The 14,668-nt window shown below is 41.8% G+C and overlaps 1 protein-coding gene across 1 annotated transcript in view; it reads left to right on the top strand.

The window, feature by feature from the left end:
- LOC115474269 (clathrin heavy chain 1-like) overlaps positions 1-6,109 on the top strand; it is a 40,721-nt gene extending 34,612 nt beyond the window's left edge. Inside the window, exons 8-9 of the mRNA XM_030209665.1 lie at positions 1,406-1,579; positions 4,689-6,109. Of these exons, the coding sequence (XP_030065525.1) occupies positions 1,406-1,579; positions 4,689-4,817 (303 nt within the window). The 3' untranslated portion in view covers positions 4,818-6,109. The remainder of the gene's footprint in view (positions 1-1,405; positions 1,580-4,688) is intronic.
- The last annotated feature ends 8,559 nt before the right edge of the window (positions 6,110-14,668 follow it).

Here is a 14,668-nt window from a genome sequence, read left to right as displayed (position 1 = left end):
GGCCAAGTTTCATCTCTCGGTGGCCCTGGATTAGAATAGATGTTCCAGAGAGAAACTGCCCCCCCCCCCCCCCCCCCCCCCCCCAATTACTACATCTCTGTCCCTGCTGACCTGGCTTTGAATTGATCTACATTTTTTTTTCTTTTTCTAAATTCTACTGTGACACTTAAGGGCCTTTTACTAAAGGGCATACATGGGTATAAATTAGGCTTCTTAGCATTTAGCACACACAAGCTTTAATAAAAGGGCCCCTTAGTGATCGGGCAGTTGCCTAATACTGGATTGCTAGTGGAGAAGCACCGCAATACCTTTTTCCTGTGGGTTTAGTAGCACCCTTTGGTTAAACTATAAACTCCAGCCTTTGAAATCTGATGTGTTGGTATCTAATGGTTTATCAAACCATTAGATACTAACTTGGTATCTGTTACTATCCTTTCCAACCAAATAGAATGTTTGGAGACTGCACTTTTTCAAAGCACCCTCTCCCTTTCCTTCTGATACACGCCTCCTGTAAAAAAACACAAGCAAACAAAAAAAACTTGCAGCTCAATATACCAAAGCACTTATCCAGATAGTGGCAGCTGCTTTCTGGAAAAATGCCTGTCTGTGAAATTTCAGCGTAATTAGTTAATGCAAATCAGGCGGACCAGTCCCTTCATTTAATAAAATCTTTTTTTTTATGTGAGAAATGCCCTCAGATTTTCAGATTTACTCATATGACCCAATTAAAGAGACCACAAAATGTATTCACTTTTGAGGTGTCCCATTGTGGATGCTATATGAGTGAATTTGAAAAATCTAAGGACATTTCTCACATAAAAAATTGTTATTGAATGAACAGACTGGTCAGCCAGATTTACGTTACCTAATTAACACAGTTTTGTTCTGTGAGAATATTATTTGTGGAAGACTGGTGCAAATTTGAACTGTTTTGTGAAATTTCAGCAGCATTATCGGATAGTGCCGGGGCAGAACAAGTGTGTTCATCTAATACTACAAATTGCATACATACGTGGACAGCGGTTGAGTATTGCTGATAAGTTAGGACAGTAAAAAGCTATCCTAACTAAACTGTGTAGCAACTGAATATTGTCACTATCTGTGCAGCTAATGTCTGTTGCCACTGCTGATAGTGGCACTGAATGAATGTGGACAAAGGGGCCCTTTTACTAAAGCTTAGCACGCACTAACGGACATTAGTGTGTCCTAAAAAGCCCATCGTATACCTATGGGCTTCTTAGAATTTTGGCGCGAGCTAAGCTTTAATAAAAGGACACCTACTCTGCAGCTGCTGTTTTTCAAAACAAATCAATGGTCGTGCCATTTGAATATTCACCTGCTGAATGATTTTTCTAACTGTCTTGTGTGTGGTTGTTTTTTTTTTTTTTTTTTTTTGCTATCTTAGTTTGCCTCCCACCTCGGGCTAGTGCTGGTCCTGACAAAGCATGGCTTCCTCTTTCTCTCTGACATTGAGACAGCGCAGCTGGTTCATTGTGCTCAAGTTACAAATGACATTGTCTTTGCTACTGTGCCTGCCTCCAAGGAACAAGGAATTGTGGGAATGTGCAGGAATGGGAAAGTAAGTGAAGAAATGTTATGCCAGCTGGGTCTCTGTTCTAGAGGAGTTGTTTAATGGTTGGTGCAGTGGGCTTTGAACCTGGTGACCTGGGTTTGAGTCCCACTGTAGCTGCTTGTGACCTTAGGCAAGGCTCTTAACCCTCAATTGCACCAGGAACAAAAACTTAGATTTTGTATATAATATGTACAGTGCTGCATATGTGTCTAGCACTATAGAAATGATTAGTAGTAGTAGTTTTGGTATAGATAAACAGATTGGGGGTACTTAGACTGAAAAGTCAGAATATGTTGTTTTGCTGGTAAAAGCTACCTTTTAGGATTTATAATTGGTTTATAGAATGAACACATATTGTATTATGAAGTCTTTTAGCAAACTATAATGGATGGTGATATATTGTCTCCATGTTGACTGATACCTCATGAGATGATCTTTTCTTTCTTAATGCCTAATGATAATACTTACATAATCTCAGGGCTTTTTTTGAGGGGGTACTGAGTACCGGCACCTTTTCCATTGTCTGTTAAAATTGACCCATGGACTCCAAGCTTTAATGAAAGAGCTCAGGCTCTACACAACAATTCTGCCTTGTCACAGATTCTGTGACTGGTTGCAGGAGGCCTGGCTATCATGGGTGGGTTCCTCAGTGATCACCCTTGAAGGGTGGCCTGGCATTTAGGTACCCGCATCTTTTTTGCTAGAAAAGATGCACTGCATAATTTTAACATGTAAAACTCCCCTTCCACCACCTCATTTAGTCCTTCCCTTTTCTGTCTAGTTTGGCTGTGGCAGCAATAAGCCTTGATTTGGGGCCACAGACCACAACCCTTTTTTCACAACCTTCAGCATAAACACTATTAGAGCCTCCCTTACTAAACTATTTATTTTTTCCCATAGACAAAAGAATGGGGGCCAAGCACTTTGGGGCCCTTATACTAAATGTTAACGTATGCGCTAAATGCCAAGAAGCCTATTTTTATATCTACAGGCTTCTTGTATTTTCCATTTATGCGCACTAAGCTTTAGTAAAAGGGCCCCTTTGTATATCAGTGTAAGAATCGGGCCATAGTTTGGCCACTAGCTGTTGCTGTAATATACAGTGGTGGAAATAAGTATTTGATCCCTTGCTGATTTTGTAAGTTTGCCCACTGACAAAGACATGAGCAGCCCATAATTGAAGGGTAGGTTATTGGTAACAGTGAGAGATAGCACATCACAAATTAAATCCGGAAAATCACATTGTGGAAAGTATATGAATTTATTTGCATTCTGCAGAGGGAAATAAGTATTTAATCCCTCTGGCAAACAAGACCTAATACTTGGTGGCAAAACCCTTGTTGGCAAGCACAGCGGTCAGACGTCTTCTGTAGTTGATGAGGTTTGCACACATGTCAGGAGGAATTTTGGTCCACTCCTCTTTGCAGATCATCTCTAAATCATTAAGAGTTCTGGGCTGTCGCTTGGCAACTCGCAGCTTCAGCTCCCTCCATAAGTTTTCAATGGGATTAAGGTCTGGTGACTGGCTAGGCCACTCCATGACCCTAATGTGCTTCTTCCTGAGCCACTCCTTTGTTGCCTTGGCTGTATGTTTTGGGTCATTGTCGTGCTGGAAGACCCAGCCACGACCCATTTTTAAGGCCCTGGCGGAGGGAAGGAGGTTGTCACTCAGAATTGTACGGTACATGGCCCCATCCATTCTCCCATTGATGCGGTGAAGTAGTCCTGTGCCCTTAGCAGAGAAACACCCCCAAAACATAACATTTCCACCTCCATGCTTGACAGTGGGGACGGTGTTCTTTGGGTCATAGGCAGCATTTCTCTTCCTCCAAACACGGCGAGTTGAGTTCATGCCAAAGAGCTCAATTTTTGTCTCATCTGACCACAGCACCTTCTCCCAATCACTCTCGGCATCATCCAGGTGTTCACTGGCAAACTTCAGACGGGCCGTCACATGTGCCTTCCGGAGCAGGGGGACCTTGCGGGCACTGCAGGATTGCAATCCGTTATGTCGTAATGTGTTACCAATGGTTTTCGTGGTGACAGTGGTCCCAGCTGCCTTGAGATCATTGACAAGTTCCCCCCTTGTAGTTGTAGGCTGATTTCTAACCTTCCTCATGATCAAGGATACCCCACGAGGTGAGATTTTGCGTGGAGCCCCAGATCTTTGTCGATTGACAGTCATTTTGTACGTCTTCCATTTTCTTACTATGGCACCAACAGTTGTCTCCTTCTCGCCCAGCGTCTTACTGATGGTTTTGTAGCCCATTCCAGCCTTGTGCAGGTGTATGATCTTGTCCCTGACATCCTTAGACAGCTCCTTGCTCTTGGCCATTTTGTAGAGGTTAGAGTCTGACTGATTCACTGAGTCTGTGGACAGGTGGCTTTCATACAGGTGACCATTGCCGACAGCTGTCTGTCATGCAGGTAACGAGTTGATTTGGAGCATCTACCTGGTCTGTAGGGGCCAGATCTCTTACTGGTTGGTGGGGGATCAAATACTTATTTCCCTCTGCAGAATGCAAATAAATTCATATACTTTCCACAATGTGATTTTCCGGATCTAATTTGTGATGTGCTATCTCTCACTGTTACCAATAACCTACCCTTCAATTATGGGCTGCTCATGTCTTTGTCAGTGGGCAAACTTACAAAATCAGCAAGGGATCAAATACTTATTTCCACCACTGTAGTGTCTGGGATTCATGCTTCTTGGGTGCTATGAAATAGTGCTTTACATTACTTGGGAGACTGTATATATATATTTTTTTTTTTTTTGAAAGAAGGCTTTTGTAGTACTAAGTAAGCAGTCTTAACACAAAACTTTAAATTGGCATTCAGCAGCAAAATGAATCACTGGAAGGTAAAAGATAAAGGTAATCTCTTGTATGTAAGTACCAATTTTGTGAACAACTTATGGGGGCTGACACTTGTGTGACAGTTCTGGCAGGCTTATTAGCAAGGTGGTTTGCCATTGCTTTCCCCGACATAAAACAGGGAAACGTGCAAAAAAAATCATATGACATCCAAATTGCCAAATCAGTTTAAGAGAAACATGTCTCTAGAGAGAAGAGTGGCTACTCATGGTATATTTGTGTGTTTGTTCTTTACCTAGGTGCTGTTCATTTCAGTGTGTGAACAAATGCTTTACCAGTTCCTGGTGTGTCGTACAATGAGTCTCTATGTTACCCAGCGGCTCATGCAAGTGGTCTGGAAACCAAACTACAAAGTAACCAGTGTCTAACATAGCACTGCTTCCCTCCTTCTTTGCCTTAGAGATATTGGGTGGGAGAACACTAGCAGAGAAAACACAAGATGTTCTTGAAATCTTATCAAACACAAGTTCATGAAGTGTGGAAAGGTCATAAGGAATTCACTTTCAGCTATAGGTTGTCTCATGCTACCAGAACAGCCTTCTGGCGCCACAGTGGGAGAAGGGAATTCACTTGGAAGGCTGCCACGGTTATTGACCAACACCAAAAGACTGTAATGAAACAATCAAAAGAAGTTCCTGAACTGCATATATCATCACCTGAAGGACACCCACCGTACATGGCTGTTTTATAAAAACAATAAAATTACAAAGCATTGCAGTGAATTGCAGCTATCAGGGTTCCAGGTTACTTTGCAGTATCTTCACAGAACTTTACAGCTACTTTCTGCAGAGATAAAACAAACAGTGGTGCTGGTAGGGAATGCAGTTGGTGTAGAGGTTTTGCTTTATTTTATTCAGTGCTATGCCTATCTATCCAACTGCTCTAATTTTAACAAATAACTTCCGAAAGCAGTTGTTTGAGACTTGATACTGTCATGTGGACATTTGTACTTTCAAAGGAGCCTGGGTTTTTAGTCCGATAATCAACTGAGATCGTAATGACTTGTTCCTACATTACTAATTTCCTATGAACTTTCTGTAACAAATTGGGAACATGATGATCTCTTATGATGAAGCCTACCTATCGTCACAATGAATGGCCATTCTGAGTCATAGGCAGATCAGAGTACTAATTATGTACCATAAGTCTTAAGCAGCAAGGGAGAAAATGAATATGTAATGAATATAAATGTACTTTCTTCTAGATAAAAAAAGAAAGGAAAAATTTGAAATGCATTTTAAAGGCTTGAATTGGGTGACCTCAGCACATGGTGCTTTACACAGGATGGGGGGACCTTGTTCCCCTCTTTTCCAGAAAAAGGAATGGGGAGAAATTTGTTAATCACTTTCTCACTAAGCTTTAATTGTAATTTCTTATTTAAATAAGTCATTTTTAGAAGCTACTATGTGGAGGGTTTTGTGATACTGCCGACAAGGCATACACAACCAGTTTCAGTACGTACTGCACTGATCAATTTGGGGGGGGGGAGGGGGAATCCTTTTATTAAAGAAAATGATGTAACAGCAGAGGGAGGGAAGATGAATGGTGCAATTTAACTTTTTTCATTCAAATTTGTATTTTATATAATTCAAAGAAGTTTGTAAGCAGGAATAAAATATCGCCAAATCCCCTTTTTATTATGTTTATGGAAAAGTTTTGTGTGTTGGTTTTTTTTTTTTTTTTTGGTCAATGCCTATCAACCAGTAATAAAGCAAAACTTTGGGGCTGATACATCTAAACTAGCTGTTGGGCTGATTTCTTCCATTTTTATTTTTTTACATTTTGTATGTCATCTTTACAGGAAGTATTTATACATTTCCTTGTGTGTTGGAATTGCTTTGAAACTTGTTAAACTGTTCTCGGCCATCTCTTCCCAACTGTGTGTGATTTCCCCCCCCCAAATATCTTTCTAAAACAATACAATTCATATATGGCATAAAAATAACCATAAACAATGAAATTCCATAACAGCAGACTTGTCTGTAAACTATGAGCACTGGGATGAAGTCCTAAAATAGAGAGTAAATATGTAGGGGTCCTTTTACTAAGCTGCAAGAAAAGTTGGCCTTAGTGCGCCCTTACTTGGGTTTTTCCCCCCACATGCTAAGGCAATTTTTTCTGCAGCAGGAAAATGGCCGATTTTTTTTTTTTTAATTAATGACCATGCCATTAGCGCATAGCCATTAATAAAAAATTAGCGTGTGAGCATTTACCACCACCCATTTTGTAGGCAGTAAGGGCTCACAAACTAATTCTGCGATAATCAGCTCATCTATATTACCGTGCGCTGATTTGCACAGAAACACCCAGTCTCTGCCCCTCCACAGAAAAAATGTTAATTTCAACTGCATGTGCAAATGTCAAACTTACCGTAGGACAACTGAGCTTATCCTGTGGTAAGCCCATTTAAGTTGCGTTAGATGCATGTTAGTGTCGAGCACAGCTTAGTATAAGAGCCCCGTAATTTGCTGTGTACTTATTTACCTATATAAAATAAATAGTTAAGTACATATGTTCACATTGTCACAGTTGCATACACTCTCAACGCAGTCTTGCTGCCCTTGGCTTTCTCTCTTCCCTTCTAAGTCCTCAGGTCTCTCCATGCTATCTCTCCTTTCTGCAGTGTCCCTGGAATCTTCCTTTAATTCTTTGTCCTGTATCTTGATGGCTCTACAGCATGCTGGCTCCCCTGCTCCATTTAACTCATTAATTATCTCCCGCATTAAGTCAAGCCTACAAGGAGAAGAAGTGCTGAGTGAAGAGTGCAGCTGAAGCAGGGAGCTTATAATGGTTGCATATTTGCATGATGCAAGTCTTCTATGATAAACTAGTGGGAGTGCGGGAAATGTATTGTAAGCTGGGATGACATCTTGGTGAGGAATTTAGAGCTACTGGGATGAAAAAAAATGGAAAGCTTTTCACAGTAGCTATGGCTGGGGACCGATTCTAGGTTTGGTTTAAATGGGTAGGCTCTTGTACATTTTGGTGCAATGAAAATTGAGGGGCTGATATCGTATGCTATGTACTGAAACTCAGAGCATGGTTTCCTAATCCATGCAGAAAGTTTGTGCAGAGCATGCCAATTGCTATGGAAACATTTGCATAATATTTGTGCATTAGCAGCCCAATTTGCGCACACAAAATGTAGCAGTACATGGAGTTGCGTGTCTAGAATCTGCCTTTGATAGAGCAGCTTCTTTGAAGGAATGCTCATTGCCATCTAAAACTGACTTACCTGTATGTTACCAGCAGGGCTTAAATTTGTTGAAGAAATAGCTTCCCCATTTAGTACAATGGTGGCATAAGACTTTGATTCCCACTTTCTTAGCTTCAGGGAGCTAGCCAGATTTCAATTAAAAAAGAATACATCACCAAGGCAAGAGGAGTATTTTCTCTCTTGCAGAAGGTTCCTGTTAGGTTGCTTTAGACAACCCAGTTCCTGTAGTCCAACTTCTACCACCTCTGACTTTACTGCTAACTTCTTGTGTTTAGGCATTTTAATACAGAAAACTACATCCCTGCTTCCACTGGACATAGTTCTATTAGATTCAGGTCTTCTACCTGATGCCCTTGATTCTGAACTGCCCACCCCCCCCTACCCTTATTCTATTAGCTTTGGAGGTCCTTCTAGTTTTTTACCCTGCCAGTCCCTTTGAAATTTTCAAAGTGGTGTCATTAGTGAACTCTACTGCTCTTATTGAACCATTGCCAACCCATCTACATAAGCAGTTTCTAAATCCCCTCCTCCCCTACCTTCATAATATGGTTTCTTCAAGCCTTGGAGAGGGGGTATCTTTCTTTCTGAATGGAAATCAGCAACTGTTCAACCCCATTTGAAGGATCCTAAAGCTGACCCCATGTAACTTCTATCCAATATCTAATCTTCCATTTATAGCTATAGTTTGAGAAACTTGTACCAATTCAGGTTATATTCTATTTGGACAAAATTAATGCTGTAAACTCCAGACGTTTTTTTTTTTTGTCCACATTATTGTGCAGAACAAATCCTATTTGATTTATATCTTTATCCAACCTGTGAGCTTAGAGATCATACTGCTTTCACTGGATCCTCTCTGCTGTATTTGATCTTGTCAACCACTCCATTCTCCATGGGCGCTGGGTGGAGTAATACTTGCATGTTTCATCCTTTAAGCTTACTCTTCCTCCTACTGTACTATCTGGAAACGGAGTTCTTTGCCTTTTTCTTTCCCTTATTTCTCTCCTACTTCCTTTTTATTATATTTTTATTATTACTAACATATACTGCAGCACATCATTTTAACTATATTAAATTAGCTTTATTTATCATAAACATAATTAAAGTGTAAAACAAATTAATTGAACCTCACATACCACTCACACTTCTCATTCATTACATTTAGCATTGTATTTCATAGGGCTATTTCTATAAATAACCTCATATGATACAATAATATATAGTCCTTCAGTTGGATCAATTGCAAGATATCAATTAAGTATGTACTTTCATATTCATAATCAAAGTTTTTATATAGTCTGTATTAATCTTCCGAACCCCACATCTTTATATAAATCAAAGTAGTTCACCAAACTCATTATAATCCAATTGGACTTGAAACAGCAGATTCACAAATCTTGTCTCTTGTAGTTATTTAATCTTTGGTACTAAGGTTCCATCAGTTGGACAAACAAGCATAGTCTCTCCATTATGTATTCCTCAATACAGTGCCGTAGTGCGCTATCTTCATCAGGAGGAACATAACACCCTACAAAGGCATACATATAATCTAACTAGTCTAAATATCATACAAATGTTGACTCAATTCCTATATCAACCAATTTTTTACTGCTTACCAAAGGGGTGACTTCCAAAAACTGTCCTTTGCTGAATCCGATCAAAAGTCGGAATACCCAGCCTAACTACTTCCGTAATTATAAAGGAAACAGATGCTCACAGCATGTGAATGTCATTAAAACCCTGGAGATTCAATCACCACTTCCAAATTTAACCCCTTGGGGGCCACTGTGTGCCAAGAAAATATAGATCTTTGTTCCTGGGTCACTAATGCATCACTAATATCACCTCCTCTCCTTAAATTCACTTGAAATAATGCCGTGAAATGCAGGTCATCAACTGAATGACCCGCCTCCAACCAGTGAGCTACTAAGGGAGCTTATATTCTCTTATTTCTAATGTTACTTCAATGCTCAGCTATTCTCTGTTTTAATTTCCTTTTTGTCTTCCCAATATAGTACAACTGGCACGGGCATATTATTCAATATACCACCTGGTGAGTAACACAGGTGGTCTTGTTTTTAAACTTCTTAGTGGTCCCTGGGATAGGTAAACTATTGCTGGTTGGAGAAAATTTACAATACACGCATCTCCCACAAAGGGACTGCTCTCCATTCAGATCAAATCGCAGCGTTTTTAAAGGTTCACCAATATTGGCCTTAGGTTTATAAGCCACCTTTGGGTGTTCTTGAAGCCCAGAGTGCACCGCAAAAACACTCCAATGTTTATGAATAATTTTACCAATTGTAGTTGCACAAAAAGAATATGGGAGGCAGTGGCGTAGCCAGACCTGACATTTTGGGTGGGCCCAGAGCTAACATGGGTGGGCACTATGTATAAAAAGCATGAGTAGTGTTTCTTGGCATACTACAAAATAATGCCTTAGAATGCACTTGATGATGGATTTCTCTGCCCAACAGCTGTCCTGCATCAACATAAACCCCAAACATATTTAATGGAAAAAAAATATTTTTAAATATAGTTATGTTATGCCATATCAAACTTGACCAGGCATAAGTCCATTCTTAGCTAGCATCAGCCTTTCCCTTCTGTACCTTACCCTCTCCTCCCCAACCATCCCCACCATCCATCCCATAGCTAGGCATCAGCCCTACCTTACCCCCTCTCCCACTCCTCCCTGTAGCCTAGTGTCAGCCCTGTCCTACCCCCTAGCCATCCCCCATGGTCTGTCATCTCCTCCCCCCTCCCCCAAAGGACACCAGCACTAAATATATATATTTTTTAATGTCCTGGTCCCTGCAGAGCCCACCTCCACCCAGAGACCTGCCTACATTAAATTTAGAACACTTTTTTTTTTTTGAACCTGGGCAATGCAGAGACCAACCTCACCCAAAAACCCACCAACATTTACAACCTTTTTAAAATTTTAACCTGGTCACTACTAAAATTTATTGTTGGTGGGTTTCTGGGTGGGGGGTGGGCTCTTCACTGTCTAGGGCAAAATAAAGGTATATTTTGGACTCTTCACTGCCTAGGACAAAAAAAGGTATATTAATGATTATGCATACCTTTTTTTGTCCTAGGCAGTGAACAGCCTACCCCCACCAGGAAGCCACCACCAGCCAACATTACACTGTACACATTAAAATTAAAACATTTTATTTATTTTACCTGGAGGACAGCTGGCTTGCATGTGGTGGCAGGCAGTGCAGACTCGAGCACCCTGCTCCGTTCTGTGTGTGCTGGCTCCTATGCCTGTTCTGGCCTGGGGCCCCAGGGCAGTGCTGAGGGTGGTCAGGGCCAGGGAGGGGGAGGGTCAAGAACCGGCTGATATTGCTCTAGAGGGCACAGTAAAGGAGCCCCAGCAACACTAATTTAAGCACCAGGTCACTTTGCAAATGAAAGAAACAACATAGACTTGCCTCTGAAAGGATAAAGAGAAAGCGGAGGCAGAAATTAAGGCAGTTTTCAAAGGAATTTTCCTAAGCAAATTCTGCTGGTAGAAAATTGCTCTGTGCTGAAAGGATTACAGGTTTCACAGCTTCCTGGGTCTGCAGTGCACTGTGGCGCCAGCGTGCACACGGGGGGGGGGGGGGGGGGGCGGAGCAAGGCAAAGCAGCAGAATCCAGAGTGAAGATAGAACAGACCTCATAGTGAGTAGCGTCGTGGGAGTGCAGCGCTAGACTGGCCAGGTCTAGATCAGGAAAGGGGACCCTAATTAAGAAAAAAAAAGTTAAGTCTAGGAGGACTGGAGGGCTGCTGGCTACCGAAACGCTGCACGTCGTGGAGGCTCGGCGCCAAAGCGCACATCCTATCAGGACAACTGGGTGGGCCTGAGTATAGTTTGGGTGGGCCTGGGTCACCCGTAGCTACGCCCCTGATGGGAGGACTCACTGGAGGATTCCTTCCTACATTTTGCTTGGGTAGAAGAACTTTTGGCGGTGCACTCTGGGCTTCAAGAACACCCGAAGGTGGCGTATAAATGTAAGCCCAATATTGGTGAACATCTGAAAGCACCATGATTTGATCTGCTGAATGGAGAGCACTCCCTTTGTGGGAGATGCGTGTATTGCAAATTTTCTCTCACCACTAATAATTTACCTATCCCGGGGACCACTAAATTTTAAAAACAAAACCACCTGCATTACTCACCAGGTGGTATATTGTATAATATGCCCCTGCCAGTTGTACTATATTGGGCAGACAAAAAAGAAAATCAGAGAATAGCTGAGCATTTAAGCAACATTAGAAATAAGAGAATAGAAGCTCCCTTAGTAGCTCACTGGTTGGAGGCGGGTCATTCAGTTGATGACCTGCGCTTCACGGCATTATTTCAAGTGAATTTAAGGAGAGGAGGTGATATTAGTGACCCAGGAACAAAGACTTAGTTTTTCTTGGCACACAGTGGCCCCCAAGGGCTTAAATTTAGAAGTGGAGTAGTGATTGTCATTAAAACCCTGGAGATTCATTCACATGCTGTGAGCACCTGTTTCCTTTATAATTCTGGAAGTAGTAAGGCTGGGTATTCTGACTTTGGATCGGATTCAGCAAAGGGCAAGGTTTGGAAGTCACCCCTCTGGTAAGCAGTACAAATGTAATATTGATTGATTATAGGCATTGAGTCAACATTTGTATAATATTTAGACTAGTTAGATTATGTGAATGCCCCTTTGTTTGTAGGGTGTTATCTTGTTCCTCCTGATGAAGATATTGAAATATGGCTCCGTATTGAGGAACACATAATGGAGAGACATCAGGCTTATTTTCGAAAGAGGACGCCCATCTTTCGACACAAATCAGAAGATAGGCGTCCTTCTCACAGTGTCAGCAAATCAGCATAATCAACAGCCGATTTTGGGCGTCCCCAATTGCTTTTCGTTGCGGGGATGACCAAAGTTCAAGGGGGCGTGTTGGAGGCGGGACTTGGCCGTGCCTAACACATGGGCGTTCTTGACCCATAATGAAAAAAAAGGGTGTTCCTGATGAGCACTTTACCTGGTCCTGTTTTTCTTTCGTCCTAAGCACAAAAAGGTGCCCGAACAGACCAGATTACCACCAGAGAGAATCGGGGATCACCTCCCACCCTCAAAAAAACATCTTTAAAAATCTTTTGTGCCAGCCTCAAATGTCATACTCAGGTCCATCACAGTAGTATTCAGGTCCCTGGAGCAGTTTTAGTGGGTGCAATGCACTTCAGGCAGGTGGACCCAGGCCCATCCCCCCCCTACCTGTTACACTTGTGGTGGTAAATGTCAGCCCTCCCAAACCCACCACAAACCCACTGTATCCACATGTAGGTGCCCCCCCTTCACCTGTAAGGGCTATGGTAGTGGGTTTTGGGGGGCTCAGCACACAAGGTAAGGGAGCCATGTTCCTGTGAGCAATTTCTGAAGTCCACTGCAGTGCCCCCTAGGGTGCCCGGTTGGTGTCCTGGTATGTCAGGGGGACCAGTGTATTATGAATGCTGGCTCCTCCCATGACCAAAGGGCTTGCATTTTGTCGTTTCTGAGATGGGTGTCCTTAGTTTCCATTATTGCCGAAAATCAGAAACAACCAAGTCTAGGGACAACCATCTAAGGACGACCTAAATGTCAAGATTTGGGCGTCCCCGACCGTATTATCGAAACGAGAGATGGATGTCCATCTTGTTTCGATAACCTCCACCGGAACGTTTTGCGAGGACGTCCTCAGCAAAACTTGGGCATCCCCTTCGATTATGCCCCTCTATGCTTGTTAGTCCAACTGCAAAAACCTTAGTACCAGAGATTTAAATAACTATGAGAGACAAGATTTGTGAATCTGCTGTTTATGTGCTTTTCTTGTAAATAACACAAATTCCAATTGGATCATAAGGAGTTTGGTGAAACATCTTTCATTTTATATGAAGATATGGGTTTCGGAAGATTAATACAGACTATATAAAAACTTTGATTATGAAAGTACATAATTGATATCTTGCAATTGATCCAACTGAAGGACTATATATTTTTGTATCATATAACAATGAGGTTATTTATAGAAATAGCTCTATGAAATACAGTGCTAAATGCAATGAATGAGAGGTGTTAGTGGTATGTGTAAGGTTTGAATGATTATTTTTAAGGTCTACACTAACTATGTTTATGATAAATAAAGCTAATTTAATATAGTTAACATGATGTTTTGGAGTATAGTAATAGTTGTGATTTAGTTATAAGTATCCTCTGTTCATGAGTATATTTTTATTATGTAAACTACCCTGAAAGTTAATTCTTTAGGGAGGTATATCTAGTTTTAATAAACCTGAAACCTGATATGTTCTCAGCACTTCATAAAACTCTGGTATTGCTGCTAGTTCATGGTTCCAAGTCTTTCTAGATAATGGGTCTTTTGGGGTTCATTGGTCTTGTATACTTTCTCTTCTAGAGGGTGACCAAAATCTTTTTTTTTTTTTTTTGTTTCAGCCAACATTGAATTTATGGCTGAAACTCGCCATGTGGTTTCTGGCAAAGCCAAAAACACTACTGGCATGCCCCCCCCCAAAAAACAACAAAAACAGGCCCTTACCTGTAGCACCCCCCCCAGACCTATCTTACAAACACTGGTGGCCTCTGTGGAGCAGCAGCAATCCCTACTCGCTCCTGCCCACGCTGGCTCCACAGCCAAAATGGCTGCTGCAACTTCCCATGGCACTCTCTCACAAGATTTGCTGTGGGAGGTTGCAGCAGCCATTTTGAGATTAGAACTGGCTTGGGAAGGAGCCTTCCCAAGCCTGTTCTAATCTCAAAATAGCTGCCACGGGAAGTCACAGCAGTTATTTTGAATGCGGAGCCGGCAGGGGCTTGAGTGAGTGGGGATTGCTCCTTCCTGACAAGGCCACTAGACCACCAGAGTTTGTAAGGTAGGCCTGGAGGTGGGGCGAGGAAGGCCTATGGATGGGGGATGATTTTGTTGGGGGGGGAGGGGGTTCAGTTTCAGGTGAATATGCACTGGCATTTTTTGGCC

Source organism: Microcaecilia unicolor, chromosome 7, assembly GCF_901765095.1.
Source record: "Microcaecilia unicolor chromosome 7, aMicUni1.1, whole genome shotgun sequence".
Classification (NCBI taxonomy): Eukaryota; Metazoa; Chordata; class Amphibia; order Gymnophiona; family Siphonopidae; genus Microcaecilia; species Microcaecilia unicolor.
This window is presented reverse-complemented; position numbering and strand designations above follow the sequence as displayed.